Consider the following 16,844-nt stretch of genomic DNA (forward strand, 5'->3'; position numbering starts at 1 on the left):
TGTAAGAGCTATTTTGCGACACTGAGCTCCCTTGTCTATGCTGTATACGTAAAGTAAGCTAGTCACTGGTACATAATTAGCAGCTCATTGAGTTCTCCACATCACAAGGCGAAATGGTGCCTTTTTTTCTTTTTGCGCGGCGATGATATCTTTTGTCCAATGAAAGTTCCGTTCATGCAAACGGAGGTTGGACCTGCAGTAACATAATGATAAGATACTCTCGACATATAGACTAGCCAAGAATACAAGGCCGTGTATCTCAAAGATATGGCCCAAGGTCTATGTTATATTTGGACAGTGAAGGCTTAGGAATGGGATCGCGACAGTTTAGCTAATAGCGCAACTTGGGCTATGCGAGATAATGCTGTGATAAACTACACTACTTTGAGATTGATTCGGACAACTCAACACTGTAGGAAAATTCTTGTGAATTTTAAATTCTTGTAAACACTAAGTAAAGTAACAAGAATTCTTGTGGATTCTTGTGAATTTAAATTAGCGATAAAGCGGTCACGCGTTCACAAGAAAATCAAAGCGGTCACACGTTCACAAGAAAATCACAAAACGTTTTGTGGAATACCAAAGCGGTCACACGTTCACAGGAAAATCACAAAACATTTTTGTGGAATATTCATTATATAGATTTTAAAAAATAGCTTTATTCAATTACATGATACTAGCTAAGGTTTATTGATTGATGGAATACTGGTCGAGCGTATACAGATGAAAACCACCCCTTTCTCTCTCTCTATATATCACATACACTCTCGCTATATATATACGTGTATGTGTGTGTGTTTATACAATAATCAACTTTCTGATACTTTAACTTACCTTTTAATTATGTATATTTTTGTGGGGGGAGCAGCTCCGAGCCGCTTTGTCGTACGGCGTCGTTTGGTAGACTGCGTGGACTGGGCAGGAGCAGGGGCAGGAAGAAAAGCAGAAGCAGAAGCAGGAAGAAAAGCAGAAGCGGAAACAGGAAGAAAAGCAGAAGCAGGAAGAGAAGCAGAGACAGGAATAGCAGAAGCCGGTTCTTGTTGTCTACCTGATAGTTAATATATATTTGATTGTGGTTGCTCTAGTGTAGTAGTTATCATACCTAGAAACCGCTCTCGACTTGCTGGATCTGCCGTAGTTATGCCAGCATTCCTGGAGGATATGGCGAGCTGCCCACTGGCCCTGGCAGACAGCAAAACCAATGCCCTGCTTTTTTGCCAGGTTCATGAAAAGGCTATTAGCCCAGTTGCCTATCTTTGCTTTGTAGCTTAGCAAAGTAGTGGGTCACGCTGTTGTCAGCACGATTCTGCAATCTTTTCACCAGATCGACCACAACACGTTCGCTAATGTGCTTGATGTCGGTCTGGGCTTTGATCAAGGCACCTCCTTCATAATGGTGGTAGCCTTGAAGGAGAAGGCGCTCAACATCATCCTTGCTCGCTTTCTTTACCATCTTCCCCTTGGCATTTAGAGTCATTGGGTGGGGAATGAGGGAAACCGTCTCAGCAAGTTCTGCTTCATCGACAACTGGTACCTCGACTAGGGACTACGCCGTTAGCAGTTGGTCGAGCTTCTCCAGAATGACTGCTTGATTTGTCTCTACATTAATAAGACGATGCTCCATACGAGTGAAGACTTAGGAGATTAAGGTTAGCGTTGGGAGGTGTTTGGTTAGTATTTGCGAAGAAAAGAAAGAAAAAAAACTTTTGCGGTAATATAAAAGTATTTGTCACCCTGGTTAACCAGGTGGTTATAACAAGAGAGTACTGTTTAATCACAAGAATCCACAAGAATCCACAAGAACCACCAAAAAAAAAATTGGCGACCAGAGCAGGCAGTGACAGACGTCACAAATTTACAAGAAATCCACAAGAATCCACAAGAATGAGGCCGGCGGGGTCCAAATTCACAAGAAATCCACAAGAATCCACAAAAACCAGGCGACCCAGAGCAGGCAGTGACAGACGTCACAAATTTACAAGAAATTCACAAGAAATCCACAAGAACCACAAGAATGAGGCCAGCGGGGGTCCAAATTCACAAGAAATTCACAAGAACCACAAGAATTTTCCTACAGTGTCAACACACTTCGCCGCGTTCATAAATATTAATGTGTTTTTGTGGATTCAGGGATTTCGCAGTACCGCCTCACTTTCAATTTGAATCTACCCTTATTCTACATCCATTTCTATATTATCTCTTATTTTCTTCCTACACCAAAACACCTCTGTCCTCTCTAAAGTTTACTTATATTATTTCTTATATTTCTCTGCTTACCGTTCATACCTGGTTACTTTTATTGTTCTTGCAGTGCCCATATGCTTATTCAAACTCTCTAACTAGCTCTTTTGATCCATATAAGCCTTTCTATCAGTTTTATCCATATCATTTATACCCGTTCTCTCTTTTATAACCGTCAAACAGCCATCTTTTGGTGAGTATTTTATCCTTATCATCATTTTAAAACTATGACCTAACCTTTGTCATAAAGACGGTTTTTTAATATATATACAGTAAATGCTTTTCACAAGTGTGGGTTGATTCAGTCATGGTTGCCTTTTGCATATTACTTTTCAATAATTCGTTTGCATCTCTTTTTTTCTTTCTTTGAAAGTAAGGAAGACTGAACTAGCTTTTGCTCTCTATGTTGCTATTGCCAGGATGACTTTAGTTATATAATCTAGACATCCTGAATGCTGTTGTTTATTCGTTACCGCATCTGCAGGGTATTACAATGCTATCCAATCCATTGAGCGGAGTTGGGATCCAGGAAGCTTACTAGGGTGATGTTTATATCTTGGTTGACAGCACACAGTAGCACTCCAGCGTCTTGTATCAGGCTTGCCTTTTCTCTGGCGTTTTGAGCTTGCTATCGTATTGTTGTTCGTTTGGTAAGCATCAAGCTTAAGACACTGGGTTCATTTACTGAACAACTGCTCATGAGTTTGTTACATATAGAGTTTAAACAGACAAAGTACTGTAGTTAGAATTTGCCCAGAAAATATGAGGAACACTTTCCGGGAATCGCTATATTTCAAGATGTTCTTGATCCCGTATATATCCTAGCATGTGGAAGATGATAATGTTCCCGCTTACCATAAATATTGACCTTTGTCAGTAAACTTGACTCCAATAAGTCCTCTGCGTAGTATAACTCTCAAAGCGGTTCGAGTATAGTTGCAGCAGCACGTTGGCCAATGAAATCCAAATACCGGGCATTAAAAATCCACTGCCCGACATGAACAGGAACGCGCGTATGCGCATACATACAGCATACAGACTGCTTTTTTTTGGTCATAAAGGGAGAGGGGAGGAGGCGACGATGGTCTTTCTATTCAACAACGGAAGAAAGAATATTCTCACTTCATTTTTTTTTCTCTCTTCTGTCACAGAGACTATATCATATAGAGTGCGAGGTGATCCCTTTTGTGACGAAAAGAGGTACACAAGCATTTCTGATATATAAGGAAAGCATAGGGTAACCAAAAAAAATTAGTCTGTGCTTTCGCTCAGGTTTGAAAGGGCACCAGACTCGCTGCCGACCAGATCCATATCGTGCTGCCTTTCCATCAATCCTGGATCTAGTAAGTGTATATGTAAACATTTCAAATCGATGCTTGACTATACAGATATCACAACAATCCAACCTGGAAAACTGATTAATTAAACATGCTGCCAATATTGTTTATCAGCTCATTATAGATAAAAGTACAAGCCAGACTGCAAATATCACCGCAATGGTACTCAATTATTAAAAATATGTTGTATGGCATACGAAGATCATCTGTCCGAGATAATCCTGAACACCCCACGACTTCAATCTTTTTACTAGATCCTTCAATGATACGAAAAGCATTGATGCCTGCATTGGTGAGACTATAGATCCGTGAAACACGCAATAGCACCAAGCTTTCGACTTGTTCAAAATGCTCAAGGACAGCACCAGTAACACCTTTCACGGCTGTCAGTTCCAGATTCAGTATTTTGGTTTCCTCAAGTCGTTGTGCCCACACAATCCATCCTGCCTCTGTGAGAAAGTCGTCGACACTATTACTGTACGGTGATGTGCGGGTTCAAGCTTAATCTCCTGACTAGTGGGTGCTGTGATGGTTCGCACAACTGCATTAGACCTTGGTTGTCGATGGGTATGTTCGTGAGACGCATTTTTTCAAGCTGTTGCAAACGTCGAAGCGGAGTAAGATCGCAAAGAGGATTCTCGCTGAACATGTGAAGGAAATTTCGCAAGGAAAGTATACGGAGCCGTTGCAGCGTACCGATGGTTGCGATAATGCTGTTCAGATACTGCGTTATTCCAGCGCGATTTCCAACTTCCAAGATCTCATTTTGTTGCTGCATGAGCAAAATCTGGGACCAATCTTCGCTTGACATACCAGTGATGTCCGTCAACCCCAAACTTGTCAGCTGTGTGAATTGGTTGCGTGCCAAGACATCCCAGCAATGAATATCAGAAAGACCACAGGCGACTATACGTAAATGTTCTAGTATCGGCTGCGATTTTACTACTATTGGCATGATCCTCTCGTGTCCCTTGCCGTTGAATAGCAGTTCATAAGCCATACTGCCTTCCTCGCCATCATTCGATGCTTTCCTTTCAGTTACTTAATATAAGCACTCGTGCTTCTTGATAGTGAAATCCATCTGTCTGCTATGACTGGTTCGCTGCATTCCCACATAATGTAGCGTAATAGAGGGCACAGCTCATAAGCTGTATAGATGTTGGTTGGAGATACGTTGTTGAATCGTGAGTAAGGCGATAATATCAAGTACTTGATGTGGGAGCAACGCTGCAATAAGGGACGGATCCGGTATTTAAAACTGAGAACACCGTCCAGTCTTAAGAAGATAATGTTGTGTATCGGTGGCCTTTTGTGTCTGCTTCTGCCATCAACTTGTTCAAGAGTAGCGTCTGATAAGTTAGTGCGGCCATCAAACATCACTGAAAGATGCGTTAATGACGGCAAGAAGTCCAGTAGCATTGGCAGCGAGATATCGCAAGTGTGAAATAAATCGTCAGAGCAGTTAGCGTATGCGAGAAATATCCGATGATACCTGGCAGTAACGTGCTACTGTCGAAAATAGGTTGTAATTGTTTGCTATGCACATGGTTGCTAATGTCTTATTGAAAACAAAGAAAAAGCTTTAGTATATCTTTTGCGCATAAGCAGTAGTAAGTACTACCGAATACGCGATCCTCTTAACGCAAAAAAAAAGAGTATCGTTTTACTTCACCAAGGAAGCGAATGCTGTATCTTCGCCAAGCAAGTCGTTCCAGTACTTTATACGTGGCTTGAGATTTGATGTATACTGATTCGACTTGTTGTCCCAAACATTGAAGCATCGCGTCGCTCCTTTTGTTCCATGCATCAGGCGAGATTCCCACCAGTGTCCACAGGGCTGTCTGGTAAGTGGGGATCGCGTATAACCAGCGGCGACATACTTTCACACATTCGACACAGCCCGCTGTCCGATAAACGAGAAGATGTACTGAATGATTCGGGAGGCAAAATCGAGATCAAATCAGTCATATTACGTGTATGTGAAAGGGGACGCGCGAAAAGAAATTTGGCACGAGGCTTTTAATCGAACAAAGCCTGTATAACATAATCCGGACTCGTGAATAGTATGTCCGACAAAGGAGAAGCGAGTCGAACCAGGTAGCTCACCTGAATTTTATGCTATCATAGCGATACGCAGATACACATTAGAACAGGGCTCTTTCTAAAAGCATCGACTTCTCGATACGAAGCAAAAGGCTTCAGTGAACACTCGCGTTTATTGTTTACAAACCGCAAAAGTCATATATGAGTAACGAATCGCTTGGCCTGGAAAACACAGCATCCCTGTGTGTGTGGGTGCGTGCATGTTTTGGTAGAGCAAATATATCATATCTTCAACAGGTCCCCCTGATATCTTTGGTGAGCGATCATCACTTTCAAATAGGTAACGCATACCTTGAAAATATGTAACGAAGTAAAGTTAAATAAGAAAAGGAAGAGAGAAGTGAAGGTGTAAGGGGAGGGAAAGAGCTGTTACAAGAATCACGCTTTAAAAGCAGGCACATCGGAAAGATCAGTGCAAGCTTTTCGATCCAGGTAAAACCCAAAATGATAAGAAAATTGTGTTGTGATAAGCTACGTGCAGGAAGAGTGAGAGAGACGAACAGCTGAAAAAAAAAACTTTCCAATTTACAGATCTGGCAATTATACATGTCTGCTGGCGTATGCTCTAGCGTTGTCTCTTATAAAATAACCTCTTTCTAAAGGAGGGTCCTCGGTAACAATTTTTTTCTTGACAGTTACTTTGGCAATTTAGGCGAACACAGAAGGTGAAAAAGAGTGCCAAAGCATTGTGATCGTGTTACTTTCGGCTACGATACAGAGCCACTGTCACTGTTCCCCGCTTTGGTTTAGCACGGAGCTGTGAATGGATGGAGGGGGGAGTAATTAGCTTTTTGTTCGCGAAAAAAGAAAAAGGAACTTGTCGTGCACATAAAAAAAAGGCGAGGCAAAAGCGGTAAAACGTTTATGCGGAAAGTGCGAAAAAGAAAAATATATTTTTTATTTGTTTATCATTTTCTTATTTGTGTGTAATAAATAATAATAAAAAAGTTCGTTTCAATTATCCCAACATATACCGTTGGCATCACATGCACCCGAAGGTTCACGATCGGCTGCCGGAGTATATGACCACATTCCCACTGGTATATATTGCAAATTTTCTTCAGGGCGCGGACCACTGAATCTGCCGATCATCAGAAGAATTATGACAATAGCCAGCACAAGCAATGACCCGATCATGGCACAGAGCAGTGCATCTGTACTACAGACCAAAGCTGTACCAAAACGAACTGAAGAGAAGAGAAAAAAGAAAGGCGAAATTGCTCGCTTTATATAGACATTTTTCTCGTTCGGGACTTCAAATCCCCGTGAATTCTCATTGGCCCAGATAACGGGTTGCGTATCAACTTGTGGGTTGCCTACTATGGCATAACAAAAGATACAGCACCAAAGGAAATGAAAGGAGGAGTGGTACCTGATGGTCAAGTAGACAAGCGTGCTTCGGCGGTAGTGGTACGTGTCTCTCACCATGGGCTGCTGTACCTCCGATGCTGTCGCCGCTTGGTTGTGAGGGGGGCCGTGCACGGCACCGTGTCAAGCGAAAACAAAGACACGAATGTGAATGAGCATGTAGATTCACGGAAGAAATGCTTTTCTGTGAGCAATCAAATGGCAATATAGAATTGTCTGACAAGGTAAACAACTTAACAGATTCTACGGCATCAGTTGCTTAGTAAATATCAAGGACACGATCCTCCCAGCAGCCAGTTTCCATTTCACCCAACAAGATAAACAGTATAAAGCGTAGTCCACAGACGATTCCATTTTGCTAGTATCTTTTGACTGCATGTGCGGTGTGCGGGAATAGATACAACACACACTTGACTCCAACGCTGCAGTGTATCAAAGATCGTTATCTTTTATTGTGAAGCGTGCTTGTCTACTGTTGCTTTATAATTTTCGCCATCCGCCAACAGTTCTCTGAACTACGCCGTGTAACCTCCCTCCATCCATTCCGAATTCATACTCTATCCAAGTATGTATGTGCTGCCGCAGATAAGCTGTCCGCTCATGGTAAGTATACGCTGCCGCTAGTGAAACTGACTCACCCTTCATTGATTTTCATTGCTGCTGATAAAGTTAATCGGTTCGTTTGTTTTTGTGCGATTCTACGTTCTTTTGAGCAGCTTTCAAGATCCATTGGGACGATCAGAAGAATAACACCATAAACGATGACTTCCTACTGTACATCTTTTGACCCTTTTGCGCGTAACTCGTTGCTCCATTGATCACCTTGTTCACCCGCCATTCCTTTGTGCACTTTGAGTACCAAGTAAATTGGCCAAGCGTTGCGTAACAACAATGCGCTTTCACTCTACGGAGTTTTCATTTCAAGGGAAAGCTGTTGGAACGTTCGAGGTTTGACACACGCATCACTTGTCACTATCCAAAGAAGAAAGATCTGTGTTGCGCTCTTCCTGAGCTCCTCGTTCCTAGACTACCTTTGCTTCCTGCTGACTCACGTCAGTAGGTATTTCTCACGGATCAGTATTATAGTGAAGTAGAGCGAGCACCACACACACGGATGAGCCAATATCGTTAATTCATGGACAGCACCATAACAATAAAGTCTCAAGAATAAATTGCAAGTTGAGAATACTGTATGTACACGGTTTACGATTAAAGGCTTTTCAAACTTATAAATACAAGAAAGCTTTACCGATTGAAACGGCATTGATATACAGTAGCACTATACAGTCTCGCTTGCTGTGTATTATCAATTACATCTATTGCGCTCACTTTCCATCCTTGTTGCAAGGGTATCTACCGCATGGGGAACAGTAAGCATACTTATCGTGTCTCTTCAAGATTTACACAGGTTGCATGTCCACATTGAGAAGACGAGATAATTCATTAGAGAAGCAAAGAGAATAAGAAACGAAAAGAAAACAGACATGGTCATATACAAAAAGATGCTGTATATACGCGAAAACGGAAGTATCTTTATTAACCTACCAAACAACGCATTTCCAAATATATAGTATACAAGCAGTAAACCAGAGATCACCGCCCAAAGAATCAAGTTAGAATTGTTCCTGTTTGTCTTCTGATGTTTAATGTCGATATCAAAGGAAAAGTAGTTCGTTCATGCCGAAAGAGCCATACAAGTGGAAGATGTCCGTATGGTCGTGTCTGATTATTTGCATCCAAAAGAAAAAGACATCGAGTTATGTTTATTCACAGTGGGTGATAGTATCAGTATGAAGACCTTGGCCCTATAAAAAGTGGAAACAGTGAATTATGAAGACATCGATGCTTATTGTATACATAATACGGTTGGCACTTAGCACCAGCAATAATCATATAACCGAATTTTTTGGCGAAGGAGATAACATGAGGCATGTGTAAAGTTATCTGAGAATATGTGCATATTTTCTTTACCCGTCTTTTCTTTTTGTGTTTATACGCAACGTATATTATACAATAACAACAAATATGAGAAGAATAACATATTTAGCAAGAAAAATTCATATACAAATACAACAGCAATTACTAGTTTTTGGGGCTATTTAGTAGATTGTATGCTTCCGAAACACGCCTGGGATTACGTGATGCTGGAACACCGCCGGTACGCTCAACTCCTGATGCTGCAGTTTTTAAAGAGTAGACGAGCTGGATCATTTGATCCTCATCCTTGCTGAGATCCATACCATGGATGGTTGCATAGCTCTTTCCGCCAGAACGCAAGATCGTACGGATCTGGTTTTGGCACTTGTCAAACACTTGCGCATTACTGCTCCGATATGCCTCTAATTGTGCTGTCGTGCCAAACCGATGTTTTTCAATGTTGTGGCATAATGATGCAATATCTTCCAATCGGCCCAGCATATCACCGTCGTCACACTATATAAATAAAAACAATACGACATCAATAAATAAACTTTATAGCCTCTTGTCCTCTCCTCTCTTGCTCATGGATATCAATATTAAGCCATGTTTTTTTTCCTTTACCTCTGCATTTTCCTGACTTTTTCGGCGAGGAGCCACCATGACCAGATCCTCGTTGGTTGTTACACCGAGTTCCAAGAGCAAAATTTGCGCATCAGGGGATAACTTTGTCTTTGGGTGCACTGCTTCAATGAAGCCAATGGCCAAAAAGTTGTCAACGGCATTCTGACTTGCTTCAGTGGATAGAACTTCGCGATAAATGGTGCGACGGCCGCTGATCAAGTGTGCTGCAATCCATTGCGCGAGAACAGGAACAATCTTGCGAGGCATGTAAGGGAGATCCCGCAGGGCTGAAAGAGAACAAGAAGTGATCCAATATGCGTCGAGAGTAGGATAAAGAAGGGATGCCAAAAGACAGATATGGGTATATGTGGTGGGGTCGTTTTTGAGTGTTGCTCTTTTCACAAATGTGTCGCTGCCGGTTTCAACGAGATGGCCCTTTTGTAGGAATCGACTTAGGAGTTGAGAGAATTTCTATATGGCAATAAAGTGAAATATATTAGAAAGAACATTAGCGACAGTTGTTTACCCCAGAGACAATCCCGATTTATGTAATGCTGCAGTCATGATCTTTGTTTCTGTACCTCTTGTTGATCCCATGGATAAATAAACTCGTCCTTGAATAGCTGAATCAAAAATTTGAAGCTTCCATACAACTCATGCCTTGAAACCTCGTCAGTGCCCGTGGAAAAGTAACTGATGGCAAACAACGCGTCTGGTAGGAGCATTTCAACCAGCTAAAAGAAAGCATAACGTTCGAAAATAAGTGTAAGTCCCATGAAAGAGGTAGTACTAGGGGATAAAAGAAATTGAGCTTATAATTACCGCATTGGCCATGTAAGACAATGCCATCACATTGTCAGCATGTTCAACTACACGAACGTTAGAGTATTCAGTAACGCGTTTTCCCTCAATAGTGATATTTTGTCGTGCGTCAAGCAGATTCAATGAATAGGCGACCATAGCATCCACATCTTCATCATCTAATGCAGAAAAAAATAAAGATAGGCGTAAGTTCTTCGCGCATCTCTCATGATGATGTTTACTAAATAATCTATTGGCTTACCCTGCCAGTCAAGAGGAATGCTTTTGGACTTGAGCTCATCGCGGAACCATGTGACATGTTCATAGATAGCACCTAGAGAGTCTAATATGAGATACGTGTCATACGTAGACACTCGTGTTATTACAACTTACCCATCGTGATTCCGTTGGATGTACGACCGAATAGCACGACGGCTGCCACCAATGATACTGGACTGACTGCAGAAGCTTCATGGTGTCGCTTTTGAATAGTTCGTGCCACCGTGTTTGCAAACTCATGCTGATTTTCGTCCTCATCTCTAGAATTTAAAATATATGAGTTGGCATATGGTTTCCGAAAGAAAAAGAGATGGGATACACACCTTTCCTCCGCCATCTTCCTGACGTCAATGACGTTACTAATACCAATGTATACTCGGCCATATTTGCCCTTATCGTTGACACCGTTGTCTTTATTTGCTGTTCGTCCTGCCATAGAAGCACTTGGTCGCAAAAAGGATGATGATCGAGCAAGCGTCGACATGGTACGCTGTGGTCCAGATTCCGAAGGTCTTGCCTGCTGTTGCTGTTGTTGTTGTTGCTGCTGCTGTTGTTGTTGAGATGCTGACTGTGAATGGTGCTTTTGATCAAGGACTTGGTCTATGAGCATGTGTAATTCTGGAATTTTCTCATAGGTGATGTTGAGTGGCACAAAAACTGTGTCTTTTCGAACTTTTTGAGACAGACTATTGCGGGTTTTAGATGTTGGTGTTGATGGGGCAGACGGCTGATGTTTTTCAAGGCTTGCGTCCAACACCATATCTATCAATCCATCCGAATATGCATTGTGCAATCTTCCAGTCCGAGAACGCGTCTTTTCAATCAGCATGGATAGCGCTCCGTGGTCGTGCAACATGGCTTCGGTATAGGCTGCTGTAACGGCGGTACTAAGAGGAGATCGTGTGGTCTGATCGCGTCGTACAAAGTACGCTCCAGCAATTCGGAATATGTCTGAAATTGGACCAAGTAATGCCAAGGCTTTTTGTATAGTAAACAAGTTATTGTCATGTTAGCACGGTTTTCGTTATTGGTGTTGTCACACATTGTAAAATACAGAGAAACAGATGTTTGGAGGAGAAGACAATAGGCGTTATAAGTTCCTAACAATAAGTGTTACCTTCGTCACAGATAATGGCTGGCATCGGCAAATGGTACCGCAAACAAACGTACCAGACTAAAAGCTGGTCTAGGATCGTTCTAGAAACCGGAACGTATACGACATTTTTTCCACGAATTTGATCTTTTAGCTAAGATGATGAAAGACAGTACGTTAGTCAAATATTCTTAGCATGAGAGAAGAATGGGAGGGAAAAAAAGTTGATTTTCGTTGACAGACGCTAACCTTATTTAGATCGCTTTCCTGTATCCGGATGCTTGTAAATAATCGCTTAAATAAACAATCCAGGAAAGCGCCAGCGAACCACACATATGGCAATTGTGTGCGTTCGCGCATGCGTTGCAGGAGCTTCATTGCTTCACCCACGACCGTTCCCTGAGGAACTCCAGAAGAGCTGATAATCTGTTATCAAACCCAATAAACAGCGCATTGTCAAAACAAAAAAAAAATAATTTCATCACATTGTTTCGAGAAGAACCTTACCTGCTCCACACTATCTCGGACTCGCTTATCATTAAGCACAACCACCTTGATGGCCTCATCATTTTCTCCCAACACCTTTGACCAACGACCGAGTAGAGCTTCCGCGTTTGCATCCCTCAGAATCTGTGTATCATCGTGGCACCAATCATCCAAACTAGCGTCGAAATCATTAATCCATTCTTCATTCTTCTTTTTATCGCGAGGATTGTACGAGTTTGGTTTTTCCAACGTCTCGATAAGTTGTGTGAGCATGCGTTCTGTGCGCTTCTGGATATCTGAGATGCTAAACACGACCGATTCAATTTGCTTTTCAATGATCGAGTCCCGGATCACCTGGTTCTTAGAGTACAGCGCACAGTCGCAACCGGGAGGAACCACAATATTGCGTAGCCCCAGCGGACATTGTGCAATGTAAAGATGTGTACCGTAACTATAGTTCACCATGTACGAAGCCCAATCAATGTGCTTGTAGGGTGACAGCCGGAACACTGGATCGCTCTCGAGATCATGGGCAAGCATCCGTACGTTCTGGTGATCGAAAACCCATCGGTGCCGTAAGAAGGGCTGGTTGGCTTCTACGATACGTGATGCAAGTTCGATTGTTCGGTTCGTAGGTCGAGACATGTTGCGTGTTCCGTACGGGCTGACATTGTTGTTGTTTTGAGCGTTGCCGCTGATGGTCGTCGTTACAGATGATAGTGAGTTGGAAAACTGGTTCTTCATGAATAATCGGGCCTTGAGCAGCGCTCTATTGTTTACAAAGTATTCCTGTCCGGTGGGTAGCGCAATTTTCGTGTTTCTGACCCAATAGTGGCGGACGGCTTCATAGACCTCGCGCCACGTGGCCATCTTTAAGCTGCTGCCAGAGACTTGGTATACGATCGGGAAGCAAGCAACAATTGGCTGTGGTAATGGACTGGCAATTTCGTCTTCCTCCGTGATTATTTCATTATATGGCAAAAGGAACCGCGTCCCCGGTGCCTTGGCCACAGCAGCACTACTGATAATAATACGAGCAAGATAATCAACGGGTATAATATCCGCAGGCATATGTCCAATATCAGTTTGAAGTACTTGTATTCCATGACCCAGCAAGAAGACTGCTCCGTTCGTTCCTGTGACACCATCAACCTGCATAAACAAGGATGCAACAGAATTAGCGAGAAGAGAAGATCATGCAAAGCTACCTGCATGCTGGTTACATAAAGTAAAGAGTGAATCTTATTGTTACCCATCCAGGAAGCGGCTCAAATGCGCCAGCGCCTACTTGAGTAGCTCGAACAATTGACACCGGCCATTGTTTTTTGCCACCCTGAGCCTCCTCCACACGGTTATAATCAACACGCTTCAAGATTAAATGTTCGGTCAGGAACTTTGTAAATGTGTATGTGTTTGGATACGAAGCCATGACGCGCTGTGTCATTTTTGGGATGTCTGTTATAATATATATTTAGCCTTTTAGCCTACTCAAAACATCTAGCCTTTCTCCCGTCATTGTATAGTTGAACAAACACTGTTTACCTTGGAGTTCCAGCCCCACAATTTCTTTTAAAAGGTCCTCAGGGTCGCCGATTTCCATTGGATATACCCGTTCCTGAACATAACCATCCGGCAAGTTTGCGTTAAAGTAACTTACAGACATGTGCACAAACGATACTATTCTCATTTTTGAAACATACGTTAGAAGATTCGCTCTCTTCATTTCATCCATTAGGGCAAAAACAAGAACACTTACACATGTTCTCGCATTCATCTGCCAAATCCATCAACCGCAAAGTGCCCAGCGTATTTGTTTCCAAAGCCAAATCCAATCGTTCATGATAATCCAAAGTAGCAGCACAATGGATTACGACCTGCACTTCCTTGACAACGGTTTCGCGATCTTGATCTGATAATGACAGATCGGGTGAAATGATATCTCCAGCGATAGGTACAATTTTCTCTTGCATAATACTGTCGAATGTTGCTTCACCCATTGAGGTCCGCAATGCCAAGAATGCCTAATAAAATGCAGGTCAATATTTGGAAATAAGTGATGTCTCTCTAACTCAGTCTCTAATTATCTCATGTGCTTCATATTACTTTCTGAAAACCAGTCTAGGATTTACCTTGTTGCTCAATATCTCGCTCTTGATGCGATCGGCTGGTCTTCCAATCTTACTCCGCTTATTACTTCCATTTCGTATGAGTAGATATATTTTGCCGAGGCTGGGTCCAAGCGACTGAACTAGTTTCCATAACACAGCCTTGCCGACGAATCCGGTAGCACCTGTTAAAAGGATTGTTTTTCCGCGATAGAATTCGGTCACGGGGCTTAGTTGAACAGCTGCAGGCTCTGGCCTGGGCTGCGGTTGTTGTGGTGGTGGTTGTACAGGTGAGTCAGTAAGCGTTATTGGTTCGTGAATGATGGGCACTACCGGTGGCGGTGGTGCTGGCGATGCCTCTTCCTGTTCCTTTTCTTGTTCATTATCCGAGTTCTGCTGCTGCTGCTGTTGTTCCTGTTCTGCCTTTGATTCTATTTCTGGTTCTGGTTCTCGTACTTGTGGCTGTTCCTGCTGCTGAACCTGTTGTCCCTGGTGTTCCTCTTCAGGAGAGGAGACCAGTTCAACTGAATCGTCGCTTGCAGGCGCAGGCGTTTCTGGGGATGAAGGTGGTGAAGGCGACATGGCTGGTTGAGCATAATCGCCAGCGTCGTCGTCGCCTTGATTGATAACAATCGTCGGAATGGCCATTTTTGGCTTGTCTACTACTGCAGCTGGTTTCGAGATGTCGTGGTCTTTGTCCTCGTCGTCGTCGTGGTTGTCGGGATCAGCGTTTTCTAATAAGCTGCTGTTGATCTTTTCCACGTTATTGTTGTCAGTAACAGGTGCATCGCCCCCTGGCGTAATTGTGTGCTCTTCTTGTTGCAACGACATTGCGTGTGTCGATGCTGAACAGGAAATAACGAGTACTACCCGATTCAAAGGTTGGAAGAAGAGAGAGTAAAAAAAAGCTAAAAATGGATGCGGATATAGAGAGGGTCCAGATTAGTTCTAGCAGCAACGGCTGAAAGTGAACTAAGTACATACTTACTGTTCGTGTCACACAACACTCTTGCCAAATCAAGAAGCCCGCCCTATAGAAGCTTATATATTGCTTATAGATAGTGAAATAGAGTAAGTGAGTGAGTACAAAACAGTGGTATACAATCAATTCATTAAAAGCAAGGTAAACATGCGGCAGATGTAATCAGCTGCAGTGGAAATATTTTAATTGATCTATCAAACAAGTATTGCTGGTTCGCGCGGTGGTCGTAGCGATAGACTCATTAAAGATTGTGTTGGGCTTGCTTAGCATACGGATAAATTTTATTCCTCTGAACGCAACTCTCCGTTTTCAACTTACACATTTGACAAATTACCAAGATCATGGTGGAAGAAAGCACTCCTACAAAGGTGATTATTTTAGCATGTAAAGCTTGAGGAACTTGTTCATTTACCAATTCTGGTACGGCACTCCCTATATATAGACACAGCATGAGCAATCGTTACAGCATTCTTCGTCACCGCAGCCACCCACAAACACAAAAGCAGCAGGATCTAATTCAGCAGAGACAAGTACTACAGATGCATCTTCAATCTCAAATACAAAAGCAGCCGAATCAATAGGATCAGCGTCAGCAGCCGTGGGCTCATCGGCTCCTGCTGCTTCCTCAACCAACAACACCACAACGAATACCACTAACACTGGTACCACCACTACAGCTACTCCTGCTCCAGCCCCACAAGCGCCCACATCAGCAACAGCAGCAGCAGCACCTATTGAACCACCTCAAGTGACACGGCAAAAATATGAAGAAGCAAAACTGGAACTGCAAGCTCTGCTGAGCCGCAAGAAACAAGTCGATACCAACCTGGTAAATTACAATCCATAGATATGTTACAGTATAGTCTGGTTGATTTACATTTGCTTCTTTTTTTTATATAAATAGATCAATCTCGAACACGCTATCTATCTTTTTGAAGGCTCGTATTTGGAGGATACACAGCAAAATGGAAATATAATTCGCGGATTCGAAGGCTATCTGACAAACCGGCCGGATAAACGCAAACAAAAGTTCACAGAATTGGATCGGCTTTTCTCATTATCATCATCAACGTATCAAAAGGTAAATTATACATCAATACTCAATGAGGTTTTTTGCGTATTAAGTTTTATGTAATTACTTTCTACTTGGCTTTTGTGAACAGGCATTGGCACAAAAGGAAGACAAAGAAGAATCTAGCCAAGATGATCGCTCAACACAAAGTTCTGCAGGCTCATTATCGATGCGAAAGGAGAAGAAGAGAAAGTTAAAGATGATCGGAGGTAGTAGCGACCCTATGCGAAAGAAGAAACGATTAAGCTCTGCTGGGAGAGAGACGGAGGAAGAGTTCGACTATGGACATTGATAAAGTGAGCGAGCAACCATATATTTTAGCCCCATCCTTGTCCAAAGCATAACATCACACTCATCATCCTCATCACTACCTCAATATACAAATAAATATCAAACCAGTGCTACATTACGCTCCAGTTGATAACGTTACATACAA

The 16,844-nt window shown here is 42.5% G+C and overlaps 5 protein-coding genes across 5 annotated transcripts; 1 reads left to right on the plus strand and 4 right to left on the minus strand.

Annotated features, from left to right (window-relative positions):
* Positions 1–942: 942 nt before the first annotated feature.
* BDB00DRAFT_924746 (uncharacterized protein) lies at positions 943–1,624 on the minus strand (the record flags this gene model as incomplete). The annotated part of the gene is made up of 2 exons (XM_053128786.1): positions 943–1,546; positions 1,604–1,624. The coding sequence occupies 2 exons, from the start codon at positions 1,622–1,624 to the stop codon at positions 1,238–1,240; spliced, it is 330 nt and encodes a 109-aa protein (XP_052985216.1). The 3' UTR covers positions 943–1,237.
* A 1,868-nt stretch (positions 1,625–3,492) lies between these two features.
* BDB00DRAFT_783561 (uncharacterized protein) lies at positions 3,493–5,546 on the minus strand (the record flags this gene model as incomplete). Its single annotated transcript, XM_053120393.1, has 4 exons — positions 3,493–3,581; positions 3,830–4,027; positions 4,275–4,484; positions 5,459–5,546. The coding sequence occupies 4 exons, from the start codon at positions 5,544–5,546 to the stop codon at positions 3,493–3,495; spliced, it is 585 nt and encodes a 194-aa protein (XP_052985217.1).
* Positions 5,547–5,808: 262 nt separating this feature from the next.
* BDB00DRAFT_327477 (uncharacterized protein) lies at positions 5,809–6,309 on the minus strand. Its single transcript, XM_053116959.1, has one exon. It carries the CDS (start codon positions 6,227–6,229, stop codon positions 5,954–5,956), a length of 276 nt encoding a protein of 91 aa, XP_052985218.1. The 5' UTR covers positions 6,230–6,309; the 3' UTR covers positions 5,809–5,953.
* A 2,822-nt stretch (positions 6,310–9,131) lies between these two features.
* On the minus strand, positions 9,132–14,936 carry BDB00DRAFT_754139 (male sterility protein-domain-containing protein; the record flags this gene model as incomplete). The annotated part of the gene is made up of 14 exons (XM_053118738.1): positions 9,132–9,482; positions 9,591–10,061; positions 10,172–10,324; positions 10,413–10,570; positions 10,654–10,725; positions 10,785–11,182; positions 11,240–11,648; positions 11,788–11,917; positions 12,013–12,189; positions 12,271–13,401; positions 13,502–13,704; positions 13,792–13,926; positions 14,006–14,270; positions 14,379–14,936. The coding sequence occupies 14 exons, from the start codon at positions 14,934–14,936 to the stop codon at positions 9,132–9,134; spliced, it is 4,611 nt and encodes a 1,536-aa protein (XP_052985219.1).
* Positions 14,937–15,239: 303 nt separating this feature from the next.
* Positions 15,240–16,830, plus strand: BDB00DRAFT_797552 (histone acetyltransferase subunit NuA4-domain-containing protein). The gene is made up of 5 exons (XM_053121549.1): positions 15,240–15,262; positions 15,343–15,704; positions 15,779–16,165; positions 16,241–16,417; positions 16,500–16,830. The coding sequence occupies exons 2-5, from the start codon at positions 15,678–15,680 to the stop codon at positions 16,698–16,700; spliced, it is 792 nt and encodes a 263-aa protein (XP_052985220.1). The 5' UTR covers positions 15,240–15,262; positions 15,343–15,677; the 3' UTR covers positions 16,701–16,830.
* Positions 16,831–16,844: the final 14 nt, after the last annotated feature.

This window comes from Zychaea mexicana, assembly GCF_025766255.1.
Source record: "Zychaea mexicana strain RSA 1403 chromosome Unknown BDB00scaffold_3, whole genome shotgun sequence".
NCBI classification, from domain to species: domain Eukaryota; kingdom Fungi; phylum Mucoromycota; class Mucoromycetes; order Mucorales; family Lichtheimiaceae; genus Zychaea; species Zychaea mexicana.

What these genes read in the sequence shown, in the direction of transcription:
- BDB00DRAFT_797552 (XM_053121549.1), top strand. Translation starts at nt 15,678, where the DNA reads ATGGTGGAAGAAAGCACTCCTACAAAG. An exon ending in AACAAGTCGATACCAACCTG is followed by an intron (nt 16,166 to 16,240) that starts GTAAATTACAAT and finishes TTATATAAATAG; the next exon opens with ATCAATCTCGAACACGCTAT. An exon ending in CATCATCAACGTATCAAAAG is followed by an intron (nt 16,418 to 16,499) that starts GTAAATTATACA and finishes TTTTGTGAACAG; the next exon opens with GCATTGGCACAAAAGGAAGA.
- BDB00DRAFT_327477 (XM_053116959.1), bottom strand. Translation starts at nt 6,229, where the DNA reads ATGTATAATTGCCAGATCTGTAAATTGGAAAGTTTTTTTTTTCAGCTG.